At 43.3% G+C, this 24678-nt stretch overlaps 1 protein-coding gene across 13 annotated transcripts in view; it reads left to right on the forward strand.

Annotated features, from left to right (window-relative positions):
* Positions 1-24678, forward strand: part of SORCS2 (sortilin related VPS10 domain containing receptor 2) — a 594922-nt gene that overhangs the window by 21075 nt on the left and 549169 nt on the right. For 12 of the 13 annotated variants that reach the window (XM_027457435.3, XM_027457437.3, XM_027457439.3 and 9 more), the window contains exon 1: positions 23335-23724. The exons of the other annotated variant lie outside the window; for it this stretch is intronic. In XM_027457435.3, coding sequence (XP_027313236.3) covers positions 23374-23724 — 351 coding nt within the window. In that variant the 5' untranslated portion in view covers positions 23335-23373. Of the gene's footprint in view, positions 1-23334; positions 23725-24678 lie in introns of those variants that run through there. 13 annotated transcript variants of the gene reach the window in all.

A 24678-nucleotide genomic window follows, 5' to 3' on the forward strand; every position in this document is an offset into this window, starting at 1 on the left:
GCAGGCAGTGTTGTACAAAGCACAGCAGGATGAAGCTTCTCTTGATAACAACTGCACTTTGGCAGGGGAGGCGCAGTGAATGCATAATCTGTAAAGTAGATTTGAACTACTTCAGGTTCAGGTGGGAGCACACCTCTCGGGTTGCCATCTGCTTGCACGCTTGCACCCTGGGTCCTGAGATGCTCATGCAGTTGGGTGTGGAAGTGAACTCGTTAATGCCACCCCAGGGAAAGCTGAATCCCACAGATGACTCCAGAGAAAAGTCATCGACATTAAGGGATGTTTCTTTTGTGTTAGTGTTTTCATTCTGGGTAAGCGTTTGTCTGCACAGCAACACTAAGGAGCCCACCTCCACCCCACAAAAGCAACAAGGACAAGTGCAAGCTGGGCTTGTTTCAGAAATCAAGCCAAGGGTTTAACTTGTTCTGCTGATACTTTTGAAAACTACAAAGTTTTCTGTCTCCATTAATGTTCTACCCTTAATTTCATTGTCAATCTGATAAAAGCAAACCATGAGAACAATACTGACTAGCCAAAATTAAGACTTCTAAAAATATGTTTCTTCCTCCCTCTTTCTTGGCCTGTATGATAATGAACAATAATTCAGATGATACGCTTATTAAACTTAATGGTAAGCAGAATAAAAAGCAAGTGATTCAAAATTATTTTAAAAATTGCAATTAAACATTTTCTTTTGAAAATGCATATTAAAAAAAATCCTTAAAGTATGAGTGTACGCTAAACCCTTAGCTCAGTGAAAAAAAAATACTTTTAGTTCTTTTAAACACTGAGTTTATTAATTTGCTGTCAATATCTTCAAGACTGAAACCACTGAAGTCACTGTGTGTTTGAAATCATAGGTTACTGAGGCTCTAATCTAGGATTAGTGTTTTTCTGCAAGCACACACACAAAAAATCCCTTATTTTGGCCTTTTCAAACAGTTCAATTCAGTAATATTTAAGTCTAAGCTGAGAAACTGACCTGTACTGAAAAAGCAGAAAATCTTGCTTTTCTCTCCCAGATTTGATTAGGAGGATCAGACTAATTAAAAACTTGGAGACAGCAGCTGAAAGAGACAATCGGGTTGGTTTGCTGCTTTTAGATGAGAACAGTTCTTTATCAATTAGACATTTCTGAACAGAGAATTGGAGTTGACAAAAATTTCTCTTCAGGTATTCAGCAGATTGAAAATTTTTCTTTAACTTGTAAAATAACTTCAAATGCTGTGTTGTGCATTTGGGGTGAATCAGGATTTTTGATCTAATTCCATTTGAGAGAAATTACACATGCACATCTGGTAAACACGAAAAATGCTCTTCACAGGAGTCCAACTCCAAGAACCTGAAGACTCAAAATCATTGTATACTACTCAAATAAAGCCTTAATTAGTGTATTTGGTTAACAAAGATAAAATAAGGTTGTATACCACCAACAAAAATATACTAATTAATGCAATTAGAAAATAAGAGTAACGAGTATTTAAAGTTTTCTACTTGGTAATTCAAATAATCGGTAAAATCTGCAACTACTGGCATAGCTCCAGGACCTGAGAATGGCTTATCAGGAATTCAAACCTGGTGGCTTAACTTTCTTTACCCTTCAGACAATCTCAATATTCAAGATAGAAACTTCTGTGGCAAGATGGGCAATAGAAGAAAGGTTCTGGAGGAGACTGGTGATTGTGGTTGTAGTAATTCCTCGGTGGCACAACGCTTATTCGGCAGTCGAGGCTGAGTTGAAATAGTCTTACATTTACTGAAATACTGACTTACTCCACAGGAGCTCGCATTTATTTCAATGTCTTGTGCAGTGATATGGTGTTTAGGTAGTCTAAGACTACGAATGGTCTTGTGCAGTTTTAGTTTCTTCATTCTTATGCCTGGAAATGCTTTTCTCTGTACTTGTAGCTATGAGTAAATAAAAATAAAATGACCACCATAAGGAAATTGAGCCAGCAAAAGCAGTTTGCCTTTGGATATGGATTTAAAGTGGAAACACCAACAACAAAAACTCTCAGAAGCCCATTAATTGGGAAAGGCTGAGCTCTATATTTAATTGTGACACTTTTAAATAAGTCTGTGTTGTTTCTTCAGGTTGTTTCTCAATGGATTTAAATAGTTTGTGATGAATAAAATATTGATTGGTGGTTTCGGATGACAGATGCTTCTAAATCTGAACAAACATAACTAATATGAAATTCAAATTCTGATCAAACAAAAAATTAATATGAATTTCATATTTTGTTGCTTTTAATAAGCACAGATGTCTTGCCAGTGGCTCAGGCTCTGTCAAGCATCACTGCATCTTTTTTTTTTTTTTTTTTTTTTTTCCTGAGCTCAGATTTAAAGGTGTGGAGTTCCTTCTGAATTTGTGCTTTGCATGCAGAACCAAACTGGTTGATATTCAGGCATAACTGATGCTGGTTTTCTTCAATGGTGATCATGGCTCTAATGTAGAAATCTAAAAACTCTTTCCCCTTCCAGTACCACGTGTGGTTAGTAATTCAGGACCAGAAGGGTCCTAGCTCACCAGTGAATCATGTCCCATCTTCTTGTAGGCAATTTAATCACATAATCCCTGTAACAGACTTACGCAGCTCTGTACCTCCTCCTGCTTACCAGTGGGTAAGAAAGATAAAATTGCTGATATTGAGTTATCTTCCACCATGTTACTGAAGATAGATAATGCCCTAGCCAAAATGAACTAGCACTAATATCTAGTCCAGTATCCTAGGTTAGGCAACGTGCTGTTCCAGAGCAAGGTTTAAGAAGCTCTTTTCTGAATCATCACACAGTGACATTTCTCTGGGGGGAGGCATTTTTGCAATGGCTGTCAGTGGGTAGCCCACCCGAGTATGAAGTTTAGTGTTCCCCCTGAAGGAAATGTTTTGTTTTTGTTTATTTCTGCTGTGGAACTTGGGTGTTCTTCCTGTTCATATAAACATTTAAGTTTTGTTCTTAATGCCTTATAGTGATGAGTTTCAGAGGATAACCTGACAATTTTATTACTTTAAATGTTTCTGCCTTTTACCTTCTCTACTTCGCTGAATGAAGGTATACCAGACCCTTGGCTGACTGTGGCTATACCACTGATTATTTTCTGTATCTTCATCATATGTCTTCATGTTGGCATCTTGCTGAAGCACTTAGTTTCTTCCATTATCTTTGAAAATAAGATGCCCAGAGCTAAATGCAGTATTTCATCTGAAGGCATACTAATGACTATAATAAAAAGGCATGCTAGCATTATTTTTATTCTTTCTGTATCATTTCACTACAGAAAATAAGGCTGAGAGTCTTAAGAAGTCATCTTTTCCCCTCCTTCTCCCATAATCCTAACATTGTTTGCCTCTTTATTTGCAGTTGTGTGTTGATCTGAAGCTTTTGTATTTGATCTGTTTACAGCAGAGCTCTTGTCTCCTTCCTGAAAGGTTCTAATTAATTTAGACTTTAGCACTGTAAGCAATTCAAACCGGATTAATGTATAGTGAGCTCTGAATTAAAATCCTTGTGTCTGGGGCTGCTGAGGGGGCTGGTGAAAGCACGCAACACCTTTCAGGTCCAGGGCACTTATTTGATACAGTAGGGACCCAGAGTTGTCACCGATGTGAATGGAGTTTGTGGTAGTATCATCTTGGCTCTTACTAGAAAAAAGCCACTTTTGTCATGATTGGTATGTTTGTAGGCAATCTTCACCGGGAGGTGTCTCTGAATGGTGGCAGAGTGACAACGCTGACACTGCTGCTTGCTCTGCGTTATTCATTCAAAAATAAGCCCTGGGGAAGTATTTTTGGTTTATGTCAATCTGTCTCAAATGATATTTCTCCCTTCTCCAAAGTGGTTTTCTGAGCTGGACAACCATGTTATTACCATCCCTTTAATATCCTAACCAACCTCACTCTAAAGGTGTGGTGCCTGTGGCATGGCCAAAGTATCCTACAGTAATAATCCATTAACAATAATTAGCATCAATATGCAATAAGCTGGAATATGCCTAAGAGTGCAGGATGAGAAAATTCTGAAGAAAGTTACCATTTACATCCCATCACCTCAAAACATTTAAAACAAACAATATCTACGTGTCTGTACAGCCTAGTATAGAGATGTATGTACTGATATGGAAAATAACACACATGGAAATCTCACTTCATGGCAAGAATGTAGGCAGTATTCAAGGAGCGAAGCAGACACAACCCACTGAGTACATGAAATAGCAATGTATGAGGAGTGACCTAGAATTTTAAATTGTACTGATAGACTTGTGGTAGATTGATATGTCTAGTATTTCTGTGTATATTTTAGATGCCAGAACTACAACAAAAGGTTGTTGCCTAGAATATATCTGAAATCTTATTAATTGCACAAATTTTGTCTTGACAGCGCTATGTCTGATGAAATATGAATTTATTCCTCTAGAAATTTCAAGTGCAAAACGATGAAAAATCTGTGTGTTTATGACATATTTTCTATGTTTATAAAAGAATGGCATGAGCCAGCCTCTCATGGCATTTTGTACTACATTGTCCAACATTACTTACAAGTTAGCATTTATCCTTACAGTCCGTGCAAGACTCATGCTAGACAGATGACATTAGATAGACATAGGTCCTGAAGTTGTTCAGAACTCTGTCCCTGATTGCCATTATTAACAATATCTGCCTCTTTTGGAGCACCTGAAGAAGACCAGGACTGTTCTGTGTTTAATGTTGAATCAGACAGGTAGGAAATGTGTCTGAAGGCTGAAGTTGCCAAGGAAGAAGTGCAGAAGCATTTAAGTACTCAAAACAAACAGCCATTATATGTGTAGAATATACACATGTATGTACCGGGGCACGCTTTAGCAAGTGTGAGAGTAGAAACCCACTATTTAATTAAATGTAGCTCTATTCTTCTAGGTATCATGGCACAGGTAAGGATTAAAAAAAAAAGGGGATAATCAATTTGCTACTGCTCTGACCTGGAAAGAATTTAATTCTCTGTGGCTGACTGATTCTGGAAGCGTTAAAAACTTACAGTGAAGCAGACCTCCAGAAGTGATTGGTTTCATTCCCTGGCCCCAGTCTTCTCCTGGTTTGAATCCACAGAGCAACCTGGTTATATTGGCAGTCATCACACAGGCTGAGACTCTTTCTTAACTTTACATACTCCGTCCATCCTAATTATGCAAAGCATAGGTGCCTGAACTGGTGTTTTTTCTTTATGCTGAAAACCTGATTTAGCATACTGGGTAGCAAACTGTAGCACTCTTTCAACATTCCTCCTATTCCTTGCATGGTTTATGTAGCTTGCGTGATATCAACCAGCTATTACAATTTTGTTTGTCTTGACTTTTACGAGTTCATCTTTAGATTGGCTCACTGTGCTGCAAATGCCATAGCCACAGTTTCTAGTGATATATTTAAAAATTCTAATTCCGTCGTGTTGCTGCTCGGTGTGTCTGCATCCTGTCAAACTGATCACAGCGTTCTCAGTGCTCAGCGATCTCTGCGTAAGGCCAACATCTTGCAGCACTCGAGCAGCTTTCATCTCTTCCAACTACTTGCTCCTGCTTATAAACATTCTGCATGGAACTCAGGATTTATCAGTATTTTAAAGAAGAAAATAAAATCTCATGAGAAATTTGTTTTTATTTACGTTTATTAAGTCTTCTGCTCTGACTGTGAAATATAGAATCTCCTATTCCTTAAATTAAGCAACTGGTATTTTAAAATAATGTTCATCTCAAGTTTATAGAAGAGCCTTTGGATTTTTCCATTTTAAATGCCTTTTCTGTTTTCCTGTGGGATATGAGTTATTTATTGCCTTTCTCTCTTCTTTATCATGGGATGTGAGGCAAAGATTATCCTTCTGTTCTCAAGGTATTATAGAGCTGTATTTATACTTTTTTTTTTTTTCCTACACAGACCTAGTGTACCTCTAATAATGTTGCTTTTGATTTTAGTACGTATCATTTAGAGAAGAATCATCTTTCTGATTTTGAAACTGCTTAAAGCTATTTGCCTTTATTCTGTGATTTGAAAGGGTGAGAGAATGCTACAAACCTAAAGTCAGTTCCAGATGCAGCTGATATGGAAGAAGTGATGTTGGATGACTCCTTCCATTTCTTCTGAGCACTGTCATGTGCTAGACCGAGTGGCCTCACTGCTTTCCCCATACCCACAGGAATGGATTTGCCATTATGAAGCCATGTCCTGACTGTCCTCTGCAACTAGCTTCCCAATGACAAGAAGCTCCTTCTCTTCGGGTCAGATGCTGAGCCATCAGGAACACCCTTATCACCTCTCTTTCTGCAGCTACGTCTGTTCTATTTATCTAGAGGGTGATGTGTTTTGGCAGGAGCATGTACCACTCATACTTAAAGCTTCCTTTGCCCTCAGGGCAGCATTAAGAAATTTTGTTAGAGTCGTTTTGTGACAATAAATAATAACAACTTGCTTTCTTAGGGAAATGACAGAGCCATGTCTGGTTTTGTACGACAGACATGTTTAAATCACCTGAATTTGAAAGGGAGTAGAGGTATATGAAGTATTACATGCCTGTGAGTTTTGTGAGAATGGGTTGGTTGGCAAAGGCTTAGCCTTTTACATTTGCATTAATGTCAATCCATAGTGAGTAGGAGGTTTACTTAATTCTAGTAATTGTTGAAGCACTTGATTTTAAGCAGGGGGGCTCTCTAGATGGCCGTTCACCATTGGAAGGCTGTGTCTGAGGTTAAGTGGCTTCTCTGTCCCTTTCTCTTTAATTTTCTCTTTCTAAATTGGATACCGTTTGAATAGAGCTTCTATATATGGCACAAGAACTAATTGCTGAAATTGTAAAGGACCCGTTTTTCAGAAAACAGGTATATTATGGTGCTTTCAGATTGTAAATATTTAATGCAGACTTCTTCCAGGAGATGGAACCACATCGATCCTGTCTTCCTAATCTTTACAACTTTATAGTTTGTCTGGCTGCAATTGGAAAGCTTTCCTTTGTGGGCTTTGGAGTGTTCTTTCTATTTATGCTGAATGACCTTACTACTAACTGTAACTTACTAATCAGTCTTTCACCAGGTAAACCAAGGGTATAGGCATGAAGGAAGGGAAGAATTCAGAACTTCATACACAGGAGTTATAATTCAAGCAACAAAGCCAATATTTTCAGAACATTTATTAGTCATTAAACAGAGTAAAATCAAAGCCTCCAACACTTTTTTTTGTGTTGAGGTTTTGAGTTAAGATAACAAAATCTTCAGTAAAGAGGATCAATTAAATGAAGTCATATGCAGGCCGTAAGTAATAGCACATTCACCACTGCAATGGAAGTACACTTGATTTTAGTAGAATGTGCTTTCTTTCTATGAAATGAATTATACATGTTTTTCAGGTTTTTGATCTCTGATTTTTAATGAGTACAACTACATCTTCTATTCAGGTGGGTATTCATTATTTGGCAGAGACTATAATTTCTGATATTATCAGTTGGTGACAAGACTGCCCAAATCTGTCTGGAGCAGACTTTGCACCTCATTATAAAGCAGAGGAGGAGGTAGGGGCCATGTGATGCTTTGGAGCAGTATGCACTATAAAGAAGATGGGTGCATAGCAAAAACTCCGAGCTGTCACCCTCCAAGGGGCCCGAAGTGATCATTCAGAAAGTTAATGGTTTGCAGGTCCCTCTCCTTGGTGAGGGTTACTAGAAGTTTACCATCACCGTGCACTGAGGTTGATTCATTTGAACCCAAATTGTTGCTGAAAATATCCCATAACGAAGGGTAATCTATCCAGCAGATACAGCCTCCCATTCAGCAGTCCTGTTTATGCCATTATGTCTGTAATCCTATTTGTCCAGAACACATACTCCAGTCCACCCTCGCAATTTCTGAGACACTGAATCATTTCATTTCCCTAAATCCCTCTGCGACTAGATGATGGATTCTTTCAACTCGGTAATCTTGCACCATTGCTGACATAACATAGTCAGTAACGGGGAGCCTTAAACTAAGCTCAGTGCTTTTACACCAAATCTGGGGGACCCTTATGTTTCTGTGGCTGCCTTGCTGAACGTCTTCAAAAGTGAATTCTGTTTCATGAAATGAATGGGACTAGAGCACAGTTCTGGTAGCGGTCTGGCTAGTTTGATAATGCCATCTGGAAGTAGTGCAAAATGGCATGTAAGTAATTGAATTTCACATGCCTGTGTTGTTATTTTGTTAATACTGCTCCATATCTGAATGTCTCTTCATAGAGATAGAGAAGTGTGCTTGCTGCTGCTCTCTCCTTTTCTAGTTAAGCTTCTTTGTATTTAAAAAGTGTAAATGGTGGTACAGGCACAGCAAGGAGGTATAAATAGAGTACTGTCTCACAGTCTCCAGTAACAGATGTTTAGGGGAAAATAAAAGAAACAGGGCAAATGCAGAATAATCTTTCCCCGGTGCTATCCAACCTTTCTATAAATGGCAACTTGGGGCCTTTCAGACCTGGATGTTTCATTTATACCATGATGCTCAAAAGCCTTGATGCGCCATTACCTCTCTCTAGTGTCTCTTTACACTTCTGGCTTCCACAGCATCTCCTGTGGAATTTAATTATGTTAAGAAGTGTTTCATTTTCTGTTTTAGACCTGCTCCATGCTGAATTCATGAGCTACTTTGTCCCTATCAATTATTTCCAAGAACTATACTCTTCAGTTATCCCTCTTCCAAGCCCAAGGGTCTGACAAGCCTTTTCTCATGCAGATGTCGCTCGTGCTTCAATCATCGTTGCCCATTCTTTCTTCTGGTTCTGTTGCATCCTTTCTGAGGGGAGGATCAGCACTCCATGCAGTATTTAAAGTGTACGCACACCATAGTTTTGTGCAATGATGAAAACTGCCTTTGCATCTGTTTTCAATTTCTTTTCTGTAAACGTTAGAGAATGTCTGAGTGCCTTCTCATGCCATTTACAAGGTCAAAAGCCGTGCTTCAGTGGCTTTAATCAGTCGTGCAATTCATCCAGGAAGACGAGACCTTACCCCTTTGATGTCTTTTAATACACCCTCTCTTGATCTTTAGGAGTTTCAGTGCTCCCAAAGGGCCACATTCTCTCCAGTGGGTGCCTGGCTCTGGAGCAGGTAACTTCTTTCACCAGTGCTTTCCCTGCATTGCCTCACAAGCAGCTACTGCTGTTTGCTTGCTTGCTGTAACTGCTACTCCCCCGGTTCTGTATGCAAAGGTGCTTCCCAGCTGTCACATGCCAGTCGGCTCTCCTTCTCTGCTGTGTTTAGCCAGCTCCTCTGACTGCTTTCACATTCCCAGAGCACCATGTTCTTCCTTCAGTCCCTGTTCCCCTGTCAGGGTCTTCCACGTCTGCATTACTTTGCTTTTTTTTTCCCTCCATCTCTTTTTTTTTTTTTTTTTTTTGAAATCAATGGTAAAGTGTTTAGGCGATGGGAGATTGGAGGTCTGGGGCTCATTTCATCAAGCAGCATACAAACGTGTCAGAAAAGGTAATCCTCACTCCTAAGGGTTTACCAGATAACTTAAAGGTAATGGGCAGCTCTGACAAGGGAAATGGAGCAGAGAGGTGAACCGTGAAAACCAGAGGCAGTCACAATGGCACCGAGAGTAGACAGATCTGAGGCTGAACCTGAGACCTGTAGTACCGAAATGCAGTACGGAAGACATGGGCCTTGTGTTTAGGTCAGGCAGAATCAAAAGTTTGATGTGGACACCACTGAGCACTAAGGTGAGAGAGTGTTTAAAAATTGAGATGTTTTCCTTGTGCCTCAGCCCCATGTTTAAGTGAAGACTTCAAAAAAAAAAAAAAAAATCTCTGATTGCAGCTACGGTAATAAAAATACTTAATAAAAACATTAAATACACTGTAAGGCTAATAACAAGCACACCTTGTCATAGTGATGTGTTCATGGTTTTATCCAGAGGAAGTCATACATGCCTATAACATGATAAAAAGTTATTATGGATAGAAGAATCATTTGCTTAAAAAAAAAAAAGCTACAAGGTATTCCACTACTAACAAACATTTATCTGAGCTCCACTTTTATTCTAGTACTTTTTTATAGCATCTGAACATAAGGTGTTATCTTAGACCTGTAAGTACAATACATAAGGGCTTGGGAGAAGAATAAATGAAAGTTGCTGTAGAAATAATACAGGAGTGCTTAAGAATGACTTTTAAATGGTTCGGTGAAGTAGATACGGCAACAGCAATCTAAATTCTATCAGACAAGGTAATGGAGGGTAAAGGAGCTGGCAAGCAGAGTGACTGGAAATCTAAGCGATAACATAAGCCTAAACCATAGAAGAGCTTTGAAAAAATCTGTGCAAATTAGCCAGGAACTAATGTATGCATAATGGTTTGTAACTTGAAAGGAGGAAAAGGAAAATCTGACGGAAAGGGGTCAAGGAAGAGCTGTGAGCCCCAGGTTTTACATGGGTTTTTGCTCTGGGTGCATGGAAGCTATGCAGCTGAGGGCTAAATTCCCATTTGTGGTGTTGTGACATGAAATAAGACCGTACAAAATAAGTCTGGTAATGGTTATGTGGAGAACCTCTTGGCTCCAAACCAGAATTAACCATACCTAAACCTTCCTTAGCAAAGCCTTGTTCTGCTGGTCCTTCAAAACTTGCCTGGGGACCTGCAGTCGCCAGGGGCATTCCCTTCCAAATGCCGGCACTTCAGCTTAGGGAACTTGTCCTGGTACCTCACTTTTGTATTTATTCCCATACTTTTGACCCTTTACTTCCATCCACATCCTCAGCTAATGAGGATGAGACCTTGCTGCCATATTAGCTTGAATGTCAAGGTTTCTTTCCCTGCTCCCACAATCATCCCTAATATCAGAGCCCTTGGGTTCAGGTCTGGAGTGAGCTGCTCACCTCTGTGGACAGGGAAGTTGGGTTAGTGGCAAAATGGTGCAGGTGCCATATTTCCATCTATTTTTTTAATTTATTTTATTTTACACACCAATGTTTGCATACCAGTCTGATAGCTACAGGTAGCTACTATTTTGGCTGATACCCCAATATGTAGGAGCCACTCACAACTGTCCAACTCTTCATATTAAGCCTGGAAGAAAATCCTGGCTTGAAAAAGAAATGAGTGGGAATGCAACTTGGTGCAGGGGGGAACGTTTGTAGCTGGTGAGCTCCAGACTGAAAGTGTTGAGTCTGAAGAGTCCTGACAGCAGAGTGCTTACTGACGGGTATTTAAGAAATACATCATAAAATAGAGGAGAGGCAATTTCAGTCCTCATGGAACAATCAGTAAGAGCTGTTCCCAGAGCTTTTCAAGAAGTAGATGAGCACTCACAGGTTCCTTAATAAAAAGTGCTTTAAAAAGAAAGCTTAGCACAGCGATCCTGCTGTACGATAGCATCCTGAGCGAGTCAGCATGTCACGGGTACCACAAGGGAATCCCAGGAGGGGTGACAGATTTTGGGCATGTGGATGGTTTGGCTGCCAGTGGACACAATAAAAGAGCAGATGCTGTGTTGAAATCTTGATTGAGGAGAAGACTGTTTTTAAGTACCTTATCCAGCATGGTTCCTTGAGGATTTAGAAGGAAGGATGTTCAGACAACACAGCAGATAAATGCCTCGTCTGTCCTGGTCAGTGCTGGAGCTCTGCTTGGTCTATCACCAGAGCCTGAGCTTCCCAGCACACGTGGTATTTGGAGAACTAACTGCTGACTTCATAAGGGATAGGAATTTGATGTAACAGGCTATATTTTTAGCCACTCGGATAGTGCCACGCATTATTCAGTTTTGATTAGCTCAGTCAGTGCACAGGGCTAGTAAATGTTAAACATTAATATTAATCACGCCGCGGTGCCTCTCTCAGCATTCTGGTCCTCAGCCAGCAGTGCAGGTGTGCAAATGAGGAATGTGTGGGTATTAAGAGCCAAACTTCCCTGCCTCTCACACCTGCAGATGTTTGGGAAATAAATACATCCAACAAAAGCTCTTCTAAACCATTATTGTCCAAGTATTCCCTACCCAAATGCTTGTGAGGTATGCACACGTATATAAAAGAAGCAGATTTTATTCTGAGAAGCGTAGAGCAAATGTATTACACAGACGTTGATGTGATCTTGTGCTTATCAGGACAGCAGCTTGTAGGAGGTATTTGATTACCTGCGAAGTTTGGCCTTGTCTCAGTAGACCGCTATATGATTATCTACAAAGCCTCATCGTGCTCGTGCTAAAGTCAATGACAATGTTCTCGTCTCCTTGTCTTTAATGGGCTGTGTCCCAGCAATATTTCATTAGATTGCTGTTCACGAACATGAACTTGCAGTTACGATATTTGCAAATATCTCCTTCTTTGGTTGTCTGTTTAAGGAAGGCATTTAAATATTTTCACTTGCCTCCTTTCTGCGTTGTTTTTGTTATCTTACTGTAGGTTCATATTTTTTTTTTTTAACAGTCAAAATTGCAGGGTCAAAATAACTACAGGAGTAAGTGGTATGTTACCCTACAGATTTCAGTGATGTTACAGACATTTAATTTTTAATCCATAGGACTTTGCTTCTTCAAATGCAAAATCTGGCATTAATGATGTTTTTTTGTATGTTTGTTTGTTTTTTGGTAAGAAAACCTACTTTGAACACTGCTTGCTGCACTGTATTTTTGAAGATACTAGTCCAGAATAAAATAGGAATTTGGTAAAGTGTTCTTGCAGAAAGAATCAATCGCACAGGGGATAACATTTCCTGAAAGTTGCACAGACCCTGCTGAAAGCTCAGCTGCCAAGAAGCAAGGTCTTTTTGTAGCACAGGATATACAGACACCTAATATGTGACTTCCAGGGGTCAAGGAGGAGATAAGAAGATCACAAGTGGTCCACAGCATCTATAACCTATAAGCCTTTGACCAAGCAGAGTCCCATCCTGACTTGCCCTACCCAGGGAGCTCCCTAAGGAAAATGTAAGTGCTGGTGAATCCCTTCCTGACATCCTGTGAGACAAGGGATTTGGGAAAGATCTAATGTGGTTACTGTTAGAGCTTCAGCTGCCTAAACAAGCATGCTTGCAGCATGGTGGTGGCACAGCTGGACTGCTTCAGAGCTGCTTTGGTTTTCCCTTTTAGCAGCAGAGGTGAATCTGGTTTAATGGGTAAGCCCTGGTGAACCCATGCTTACAAGATGATGATGGGGAGCAGTGGCAGATATTTGAGGTGAATAAACAGCACGAATGAAACTATTCAGAGACTGAAAGGATATCTAACTGTCTGGAAAAAATGTAACTGAGACACAGAAAAACAGTTAGAAAAAGCATCTTACTTGCATTGTGGCGCTAGTGGAGCCACACTTGCTTACGCTAGAGCTCATTTAAATCATACATCCACCTAAAAAGATCACTGCAGGCTTGGTTTGTCTGCATGGCAGTAAATGTATCGAAGGTTCAGAAACAACCATTTGTAGCAGGAGGAGAACCAAGTGAATGGCAGTAGCTGTTAAGACATGATTAAATGTGATGTATGTCAGCAGCAGTTAACTTCTGAATGGCTGGAGGCTACTTCTATTCCCCGGTAGCTGTTTGGTGACCAGAAGCAGCAGCTTTCTTTCTGTGGCATTGCGTGACCTGTCCTTGATTAGCGCCCTCTGTAATCCTCCCCTTTCAGCTCTGCCCTTTAATTTGGTTGACCTGACAACAGTCCTAGAATCCAGGTGCCTCTAAGGTTTCAGCAAGACCTACAAACCACAGAGTTTCAGCCCTCAGATTGCTAACTGGCTGCTCCTTTTAACTGTGCCTTTCCAACCTAGGTTAGGGGTCAGAGCATGGCTGAGTCTTTAGGGCAAGCTGGAAATAAAACGTCCAAATGACAAATCTAACAGCCTGCATGGGCACATCATTAGTATGGGAAATACGGGAGGAGTCAGCCCTCCTCCCTGGAAACGCTAATGCGTAGTGAATGCACTGGACAGGAGTTCAGGAGGTTTTCCACATTTATCTCTTTCAAAAAATTCACAAAAATATTTTGTTTTGAGGGATGCAAAGGAAGATTCCTAGTGAAGTCTGTGGCTCTGCTTGCATGATTTAAGTGAAACGGCCGCATAAGGTCTCTGCTGATTTGTGGGCCTTGGCTGAGCACCTTCCTTTATTGCTCTTCTTTGTCACTGCAGAGTCAGTAATGTATTCAACATATTTTCCATAATTTATAACCCTACAGAGACGGGCAGTGTATCAAGTGCTGCTGTAGGAACCAGTGACTGATCGAACTAATGAAGTCCAGGGCCCACGTGCCGTGTTACAGAGATTCACAGAGAGTTAGCCTATATTTTTGGAGATGGGGGAGACTCAGTTAACCGATATTAAAAAATAAAAAAGGTGAAATACACATCTGATACATGGTAACACTCATATCCCTAGGAATAGCTACTAATATGGGTAGAGTGGAGAACCTAGAAAATGAAGGTGCTTTGAAGATAGACCCATAGAAATAAATTAAGGATCAGACAAATTCTGCATCAAGCCAGCTACAACTGAGCATCTTCGCTAATATTTTTTTTTCTGCTGACAACAGAGACCCTGTGAGAAGTCTTTTATTTTTTTTTTCTCTTCCCAAAACAGAAGATTTGTGTCCTGCGATGCAGTTCCGTGCAGGCTAAAGCTACAAGAGAGCTGCTGGAAAATTGCAGGAACAATGATTTATTCCTGGGCTGAGAGCTGAACAAGGGGAAACACATAAACACTGCACTATAGGCACAAAAGGTGATTATTTTTGCCACATGAAACTGCTTTAAAATTCATGGGGAAAAGTAATTTTTGATAGTACGGTGTAGGTGTTTTAGTCCTTATAAAAATAGCTACGGAAGGAATGTTTGTTTGTCAGAGACTCAATCTTTGCTTTACCACTCAGGTATTTTTAATGACTTTCCTTGAATAAGACTGAGTGTGGTTATGTTTATTGATGGATGAATTTGGATGATTACAGCAGACTAAAATTGCAGAATCATTACGATAGCAAAAACAAATCTGTGGCCTTACTGTATTTTTCCTGAGCAAGTTTTCTTGGGAGAAAAGCTGTGATCATTGTATTTGATTGGATTTTTTTTTCTGGTTATATGTAAATATTTTGGTGGATAAATGTACTGCTTTTCTGGGTGCTAGACTCTGAATCATACATGAAATTAGAGTAAAGTAGGAGTAGTTTTGCCACTAAAATGTATATAAAAGTAATTGTCTGTTTCTTTGTCAATGTTTACAATTAATATAATTCAGATTTAGTATGATCTTCATGACCCTTAAGCAGAATTTTTGCCAGATGTTTGTTTTTAATTCTCCATATTCCCCAAATTTCTGGTCCAATCTTCTGTAGATCAGGGTACAGTATTACTAACGAAAGATTAAAAAAAAATAAAATAAAAAAATCCCAGTTAAAGTATCTTTTAATTTTTTCTTAAAAATTATTTCCACAATATCATTTCAAAACCAGAAGAAATGAGCTCAGATCCTGTATGCAGTAACCACCAGAAGCTTTTTTGAGTTTAGTCAGGCAGGAGAAGGAAGAAGATGTTGAGAAAACCACGTGAAACCTCTTAGCCTTAGCACTGCCAGAGAAAACCTGTAAGGTTGAAAAATCATGAGATTGTCTTAAGGACTGTAACACTCAAGTGAAATCCTCAACTCCACCTTCTTTGGCTTCCGATTCCCTGCTTCTAGAGGATTTATTTGCTCCGTGTCTTCTATCTTTGAAAACACGAAAGCTAGCGAACTCTCAGATGCCAACACTGAGATTTTTATGCAGTCTCCTGATTCCAGCAGCTGGAGCTCTAAGAAAAGTGTTGGGAGTCTGTCAGCTGCTGTATAAGCAGAAAGCTGTATGTATTGTTTCCTAGAGATACACATTTGCTCTTATTTACCTCTCACGCAGTGCTTATTCGCGGTTTTCAGGTGAATCATATAGCAGGCATGTGGAAAAACATACACGTTTCCCAGGCTTCCCTGCTTTTTGATAATCCCAGCGCAAATTGAAACAGCCACTTGTGCCAGATTTCAAAAGGCAAATTCATTTTCTAAAGCATTTGAGCTCTTAGCTCCCCATTGATCTTTGTGCAAGGTAGGAGCCAAGTGCATTGCAAATGCCTACCTGCATCTTCACAGATTTAGGCTATTGCAGAACTGCATCAAAGGGGCCTTCAGGCGAGGCTGCGGTTCTTTGGGATTGGAGAGAAACTACTGCTCTGGGAAGAAAAAAGGAAAGGGAAATACTTTCTTTTGTGTATTTTTTCATTATGTGTGATTAGAGGTACTGACAGTGTAATTTGTATAGGACTGTTCAAAACATCATGGTGTTTATGCACTCGTTTGTTTTTATCGAGGTAGGTTATCCTCTATTCATAGGACAATGCTGCCTATTCTTTGGGAGAACTGGTGTGCTGTCTTGGTATATGTACTCTTGCTTGATGCATAAAACAAGATTTTAAGATGTTGTGAAGTATATATACATGTTCTGCTTTACAAGCTCAAAAGCAGAACAAGAGTGATTTAAAGGAAAGCAACATTTAAATATAGAAATCGATTTGATAAGGGGAGCCTTGGAAAATGTGAAGTTCTTTGTATTTCTCCAGCTCGTGATTCCAAAGCCCCCCAGCCTTTTGCTTATGCAAAACATCTGCCTTCAGCTGTTCCATTTTTCAGGAAAAATAGCTTGTAGGAGAGGCGCCAGTTGTCTTTTATGTTTCTATTACTTTAATTTTTACTGTTACCCATATGGCTTTTTTGGAAAATGGTCTTCTCCATAATGTGTGATAGTCAGGGTCTCTGGCATCTAACAATACACATTTCTGCAGTGCTACATTGCTTCCAGTTACTTGCTTTTTCATTGGGAAAATAAAAGATCCATCTTTATCCATTCCCCTAGACCACACAAATGTAGAACACAAACAAATGAGGAAAAAAAAAAGACATAGAAAAGAAGAACCCATCTCAGAAAAAAAGTACCACCTAAACAAAATGAGCGTACTTCTGTGGTCATTATTTAAACCAGCTGCTCCTGAGGGTTGTTACTGCTATAAGTGGATCTATCTCATGGATTGAAAGTAGCTTGGACTTCTGTGATGTTCTAGCTGAAAATGTCTTACACAAAAACCTCTCCTTGCTGGTTTGGCCTTGAACCAGCCACTGCTACCATCTGGAGACCTCAGACACGAGACAGAAATTAGCAACCTGCCTGGAAAACTTGGAGCGAAAGCCTTCCCTGAGTCCAGCAGGCATGTGGTCAGCACCACACCAACTGAAGCCTGCTTGCTGACAACATTTGGGATTTGCTTTGGGGGTCCAAGCCTCTTACCCATGAGTTGGAGCCTGCTCCCATTTCCACTAAGAGCCTGAGAGGATTGTGCTAGGCCAGGGCATGGAACAGGTGAGGGCTGGGCAGATCTCCTGTTAGAACTGTGGTGTCTTCGTGATCCTTTGCCAAAGACCATAAGACTGACTCAGTATGGATTGGTTTTGATTGGGTTTAATGTTTATTCCTTTTTCTGATATCATTTCCTCAGAAATGCAGCCATATCAGCAGTTGACACATGTAAAAATCCTGTAGATTTGAAGAGCATGTAAGTGGTTGGTAAGGCACTAACAGTACTTTCAAGACAAAAGGAACTGTGTATCTGTATGTACATGAAGCTGAATGTAAACCTGAGTGTTACCGCCTTTACAACACAGTTTTCTTACCTAACTACCCCATTTTTTTTCCAGCTTCCCATGTTTTCTCAAATTAGCTTCGTGAAATTTTGGGAATGAAAGAGCACAATGATTGCAGAGCTATTCCATGAGAAAATTCCCACACATGAAAGAAAAAGCTCTGCTTGTTCTGTTGTGAGCTCTTAAGGTATAGACAATGAATCCAACCCTCTCATGTTTTCAGACCACTCCTCGTTAATTGTCTGTGAGAAATTACAAAGGCTGCAGACAGATAATCTTACAACAGGTACCACAGGGCACTTTTCACCGTGTGTTTTCAGTTCAGACTAAACCACTACTTCAGGGTCTGTGGCATAACAAATCGATGCAGGTTAGGTTGGTTGCTTTGAAGAAAAAAAAGATAAATTTTTAGGGGCTCAAGGCAGCTTGTGTTCATTCTTAGTCTGTTTTGTAAGTGATGGAGATTTGACAACTTCAGTTTATGAGCTAGAGACAATTACGGTGTGCATTTTTTACCTACTTGTTAGGGAAAATCCTGCAAGGTGCTGAGCTGTTCATACTAAATACCAGTTACTTTCATTGAACTAGGTGAGAGCTGAAGATGCTCAAAGAATTAGGTTCCTCTTCTGCCTCAGTGACTTCTTGTTGACAGGCTACCAGCCCTTATAAAGGCGGCTGGTTGTGTCCGTTTTTCGGCATGCACACTGCCTGGCAGTTTAATGCTGCTAAAATGAAAAGCTAGTTAGCTTTCCCCCAAACCCCATGCAGCTCTTCCAAGTTTTTTCTCATGTGCATATGTCAGCACGCTCAGACTTGAACACAGCACTCAGTAATACTCAGAGATAACACATTATACTGAAATTTTCTCTGGTTTATATCATTCAAATGTGAATAGGATAATTGGGAGTGTACTTTATAGCTTAGTCAGATCCTCACAGAACAAATGCAACCACTCACTTTATTTTTTATCTTTTAGCTTCAGAACTGCCCACAGAAGTAAAGTTATTTTTTTTTTCTTGTGATGAGTATTTCTTGCTATTAATTAGGTTTTCTTCTGTGGTCATCCGAGCTAGCAGCTGAGGGCAACACAGCAATGAGTGGATGCGAACAAATCAGCCTGACAGCAACTTGGGTTTTTCACTCTGCCAAATGGAGCCATTGTTGGGAAAAGTGCTAGGAAAGACACCTAGATTTGTTGAATCTAGAAAGAGCATTATTCTGTTCTATTTATTTATTTATTTTTGTAATTATAACAATACAAACAGAAATTATTTTGGATCCTGAGAGGCCATGCTAAATGAAAACTGCTGTTTGGCATTAGGGCAATTAGGGTACGGCAATATGCGTAGTAATTTGCATATAATAGAGAAGGAAGCATTTGTTTTTTGTTAATTGGGTTACAAGGCAGTAAAGCTTTGCCGTTTATTAATTTGTTGGCTGGCAAGGTGGTGGGAGCAAGCAGGCTGCTTTGACACGACCCGTGTGAGATGACAGCGCTCTCACGCGTGAGCAGTTTGTTGGAAACCCTGCAGGTCACTGGGTGCTGAACGATAGCATTAACATAAACACGATGTAAACGGCAATCATTTTGTATCTCATCTATATAATAAAAGTGTCCTAAGCGTATCTTGATACATTAATTTAAATCGACCTTTAATTAGGTAAATGATCCATAAGGAGCATGCTTGCATGACTGATTCTCTTGTGACTTTCTACAGCGTTGTGCCTCTGTGGTCATCTTGTTCTACTGTGCTAAGAAGCCTGTGAGCTTGAAATACAGAACAAATTTATCGATATTTTTATTTGCAAGAGTTCTTCTTGCAGCCGATAACAGGAGGAGTATTAGCGTTGCGTCTTGGTTTCAGCCCAAGCAGACTTGCGACTTTCTGTAATGCTTCTCAGTGTCTGATCAGAAACGAACCTGCTAAAAATCAAGCGGTTAACTGAAGCCTTCTTAATCTTAATCTGATCTGACAGTCAATAAAAATGTGAGCAGACTTTATTAGTATAGCAGTAATAATTCTGCCATTAACAGGAAGAAACTTGTCTTGGATTTACAAGGCACTAACTCTTTTTCAAGCTTTTTCTATTTCCATTCTGGGACTAGAGGAGCTCAGAGGTGTCTGATACTAGGTTATTTTTCTTCTTGTGTGTCTGAGTGTATTTGCTGGGCCAGAGTTTATGAGAGAGATAAAAGGTGGCAGAAATTTAGGAAAGCCTTTTTGTTTTAGGAATCCTTAAACATGGACCGAAAGAATAAATGGTAAGAGGTGATTTAGTTACAGGACTTTGAAAGAAATTCATGGGAGAAACTTCTTTTTCAGTTTTGCTGCAAGCTCTCAGCCTTCTCTCCCAATCTGGTAGATACTTGTATTTTGAGCCATACTCATATTTTGTGCACACAGCAGTGATATAGGGCAACCGGTATTGTTGCTGCCGTATCCCTAGCCTAGAGTTACAGCACTGTGTTATTGTGAATTACGGATATATTAAACGTGCATTATTTATTAGATTGGAAGGTTCTGTGAGTGTGCATTAATCTGGCTGCTGTAAAAATGGCTTTAAAGCCATTGAAGTGGCCGGGTAAAAGCCTTTTACCTAGCGGCTGAAGTTTTTTCTGTACCTATCCTGAGAACGTGCTGCATAGACACAGATGGTGCAGGTATCTTCATAACATGTTCTGTGCTGTCAGGGAGCAGTCAGCCGATCACTTTCTCTCCATCCACCTCAGCCAGTATCTTCTCAACCCTTCTCAATTCCAATTAAATTGGCAAAAGGGGGAGGTCACGGAAATAAACAGCAAGTGCTGTGAGGGGAAAATCTTGGGGCAGACAGGGAGGACTGGTGGATTTGTTAGGATCCTCTTAGGTGTATGGGAAAGACAGTCTGATGGGGGAAAATGTCTGCAGACCTTGCAGTTATCCACGACATGCAAAGTTGGAGGAAGCCAGGAGTCATTAGTTCTAGAGCAACTGTTTGTTTTCAGGTTTTGTTTTTCAGTTTCATTTTGGAAACGTTGGTTCCTGCCAGGTGTAAGGAGCTGGCCCCTTGGGAACTTGAATGTTATCATCTCCTCTCTTCCCTACTGCTCACTGGGAGCCCTGTCTGTCCAACACTGAGGTGAATGCAAAATGGGCAAGCACAGCCCAACATCAGCTGAATGTGGCATTCAGCTGAAGCACTGGTTCCTGTCTGCAAGTTTAAATCTGCAGGGGCTCAGGCCTTTCCTTCTATTCAGAGTATTTTTAGGTTATTATGCAAATGTTGAGCAATCTTCACAATTTCATAGGAGATGTCTGGGAATGCTGGATGGCTGTCATGCCAGAATGAAAATTACTCAATAGTTGAGAAATCACCCTTTGTATTGGTTAATATGACTGTGGTTGGGCAGTGTTTCCTTGTTTTTTTGTTCCCTTTAGAGGTTGAAGTGCAAGATGGAAGGTGATATGGTTGATACACAAGCAGTGCCCAGCAGGAATGACTTCCCACTGTCACTTGTGCGTTTTCTGGGAGCTTCTGCATCACTGCCTAATTGCTGCACCCCTAAACAACACATCCACACAGTAAAAATTCAAACAAGTGTTTTACCACCTCCTGTCACTGATGCCAGTTTGCAAGAGCCAAGGGGTTTTGCCTGGAAAGCTGACTTTCTGCCCACTGAGGCCAGGTGCTTCTCCTCTTATAAAGGTTGATGGTTTAGAGGAATAAGGTAACGTGAGGAAACTGCATGCAAGGGTTGTTCTTGTCTCACACTTGTCTTTAACTTCATTACATGGCTTCCTACAGCCACAGAGGCCTTTTAAGGATGTTATCATCTCCTCTCTTCCCTGCTGCTCCAATGTTGTCTCCAGAAATCAAGATTTTTATTTTTATTTTATTATTTTTTTTAAGATAAATCTGCTTTATATACAAGACACAAAGTGCTTGAGGAATGAATTTAATACGTAGCTCCCTAAAGGGCCCCAGTGGCAGCTTCTGGTGATGTGGGACTGCCTGTGGCCTGGTGGCAGGGTCAGCAGTGCTGCTGCTGGGGTCCCTGAGTGCAGGCTCCTTATTCCCTTAACTCAGAATCAGTGGAGGAGGAGGGCTGCTTTGAGGCTGGGGGGCTGTGCTTGGGACTATGAGTTGTATTTTTACAGGAATTTGGGATGAGCAGGGTACTCTAGGTCACTGTGGTAGAAATCCCAGCCCTGTAAGTGGTATGGTTATACCAGTGGATACTATTTTTTCTACTCATCCTCCAAGAAATGCCTTTGTAATCCGAATTCTGTAGGCTATTAGGGTAAGGGAAGATTACAACCGAAACTGTTTTATTGACTTCCCTCACCTTGGTTTTGCCCAGCGCTGACCTCTGCTGTTACGTGTCATCTAACGCGCCGACCTGTAGCTGCCATCCTTACTTCCTTCACTGGCCTTTCAGACGTGGGCTGGGACATTGGGACTGAGCAATCCCACCTTACCCTAAAGCTGGATCCAGCATCAGGGCTGGCGTTGGGCTGCATGGCAGGTCAGACCCTCCAGAGGTCCCTGCCAGCCTGAATTTGCTGCTAATTCCACCTTGTCCCTTGTCACAGCACCAGAAAGCTTCCCCAGCATGAATTTGTTCACAGTTACACCTCATGCCTGTAAATCCCAGGTCCCTGAAGCAGGCAGTGCTGGATGAGCGAGCGTCCCTGGGAAATGCTGGTGATGAGCCTGCTGCCTGCTAGGAGCTGTGGGGGCAGAAGAAGGGATGCACTCCTGCTCTCCACTGAAGCGTTCCTTATCTTAATAGCAAAAATTGCAATTTTGCAACTGCTTCATTCATTCCTCTGCTTCCAGCTTCTGACAGAGCCCTTCTGGCTTTTCCACTGCACCTTCTCCGGGCCTCATGGCTAAACCCCGTGCCGCGAGAGGCCAGGCTTGCCCACCCCACAGTCAGCAGGTAGCACGTCCACACCGAGGGGCTGCATGAGGGTGGCTGGGGGCGCTCTGCAGCGCCACGGGACAGCCCGCAGGCAGCCGGTGCTGCAGTGGGGCTGAAGGAGCACGGTCAGAACCAGCAGCCCAAAAAGTGTGTCCCCATCAGGGTACGGGCGGCTGGGAGCGTGTGGCTGCGGCCCCGTGGGTGACCTGGTCGGTGACCCAGAGTGTGACCCAATGTGTAGTGCTGTGGGTGACCCAGAGTGTGACCCGGTGGGTGACCAGGTAGGTGACCTAGTGTGCAGCACCGTGGGTGACCCAGAGCATGACCCGGTGGTTGACTTGCTGGGTGGTCCCATGGGTGACCTGCTGGGTGGCCCTGGGGGTGACCCGATGTGTGGCCACGGAGGTGACCAGCGTGGAGCACTGCGGGTGACCTCGAAGATGACCCCATGAGTGACCCACTGGGTGACCTGGTCGCTGTCCCTGAGTGTGACCCGCTGGGTGACCTGGCTGGTGACCCAGTGGGCGACCCTCTGGGTGACACTCTCCCTGACCCTCTGACCGCCCCTGTGCGCGCCCCCACGCGTGCCCCGCGGCGCAGCCACCCCTGGGGGCTCCCCGTGCGCCCCCTCCCGCGCCTCCCCCGGTCCCGGCGGGGCCGCCCCGGGCTCTCCCCCGGTGCCGGCGTTTCGCTGCGGGCCAGCAGATGGCGGCGCCTCCCCGGCCGGGCGCTCAGCCCCGCTCCGGCTCCGGCTCCGACCCTCCCCAGCCCCCGCCCTCCGCGGCGGTGTCTCCCTCGCCGCCACCTCCCCGCCTGTCACTGCCACTCCGGAGAGCCACCATGGCGCACGGCGGGCCACGCGTGTCCCTCGCAGCCACCGCCACCGCCGTGGCCTCCCGCCTGCATCTTCCTCCGCTGCTGCTGCTTCTGCTGCTGGGCTCCGCCGCCGCTCTGCGCTGCGCCGAGCCCTGCGGCCCCCCCGGTCCCGCAGCGGCCGCCCGGGGGGCGCGGAGCACGGCCGGGGGGCGGCGGAGCACGGCCGGGGAGGCGGCGGGGGGCGGCCGCTCCGGGAGAGCATCTCCCCCGGCTGGGGGCCGGGAACGGGTGGCCCTGCTCAGCACCTCCTTCGTGCTCAAAGGGGACGCGGCTCACAACCAGGCGATGGTGCACTGGACGGGAGAGAACAGCAGCGTGAGTACCGGGGGGGAAAAACAAAAAGGGAGCCGGGGAGGGGGGCTCCGTGCAGCCGCCGGGGGTGCCGGCGCTCCGCCGGGCTCGTCTCGCCCCGTGCCCGGTGCCCCGTGGGGTCCCCGCGGGCGAGCAGCGCCCCGACGGGCGGCGAGGTGCCGCTTCCCGAAAGTTTGGAAAGTTTGGAAAGCGGAGGGGCAGGGTGCCGCGGGGAGGAGGGTGGCTGACGGCGAGGAAGAGGAGGATGAGGAGGAGGAAGGCTCGGTCCCGGAGCGGCGAGGCGCGCACCCCCGGCTGAAGGAGAGGCGCTGCCCTCCGCGGGGAGGGGACCCCTGCAGGGATCTCCTTCTCCAAGGGCTGCACGGTTACCTCGCGGCGCCCCCTCGGCTCCTTCATCCCCTCGGGACGCCCACGGGATGCCGCCTGACGCTCCCCGGGGGCTTCTCCCCGATCAGCTCCCCCCTCCTCGCCCCCCAGCACCTTCCCGGTTGTGTCCCAGCCCCGGCGATGCCCGAGACCCCAGCGCCCGGAGCGGGGCTCGCCCCGCAGCATCAGCGCTCCCAGCGTCCCGCGGCTCTTCACCCGGAGCGCTTCGAGCCCCGAAGTTTCGTGGCGAGCCCGGTGTCGTTTGCCTCCAGCCCTCCCCTCTTCGTGTGCCGACCCCGATGGCTGCGTGTTCGCACGGGCGGTCTCAGGGCTTGGCTTTGCTGCCCGTGGCTTCTCCCGCACGCAGGCAGCAGCTCGTCCCCGTGCGCGTCCTGGGCAGGCGATCCCCGGCACCTTGCGCTGCCCGCATAACTTCCCAGGCAGGGAAACGGTAGGAAGGCTCGAGATCAACTTTCCCCTAGAGGATTTTAGCGTTTCGGGAAACCCCTCGGGTGTTTTTACTGCGGTTCAGCCGAGCTCCTCCCCTGCTTGAACTTTGTGAGTTTAGCATAAAGTTTACTTAAACTTGGC

This window comes from Anas platyrhynchos, chromosome 4, assembly GCF_047663525.1.
Source record: "Anas platyrhynchos isolate ZD024472 breed Pekin duck chromosome 4, IASCAAS_PekinDuck_T2T, whole genome shotgun sequence".
NCBI lineage: Eukaryota > Metazoa > Chordata > Aves > Anseriformes > Anatidae > Anas > Anas platyrhynchos.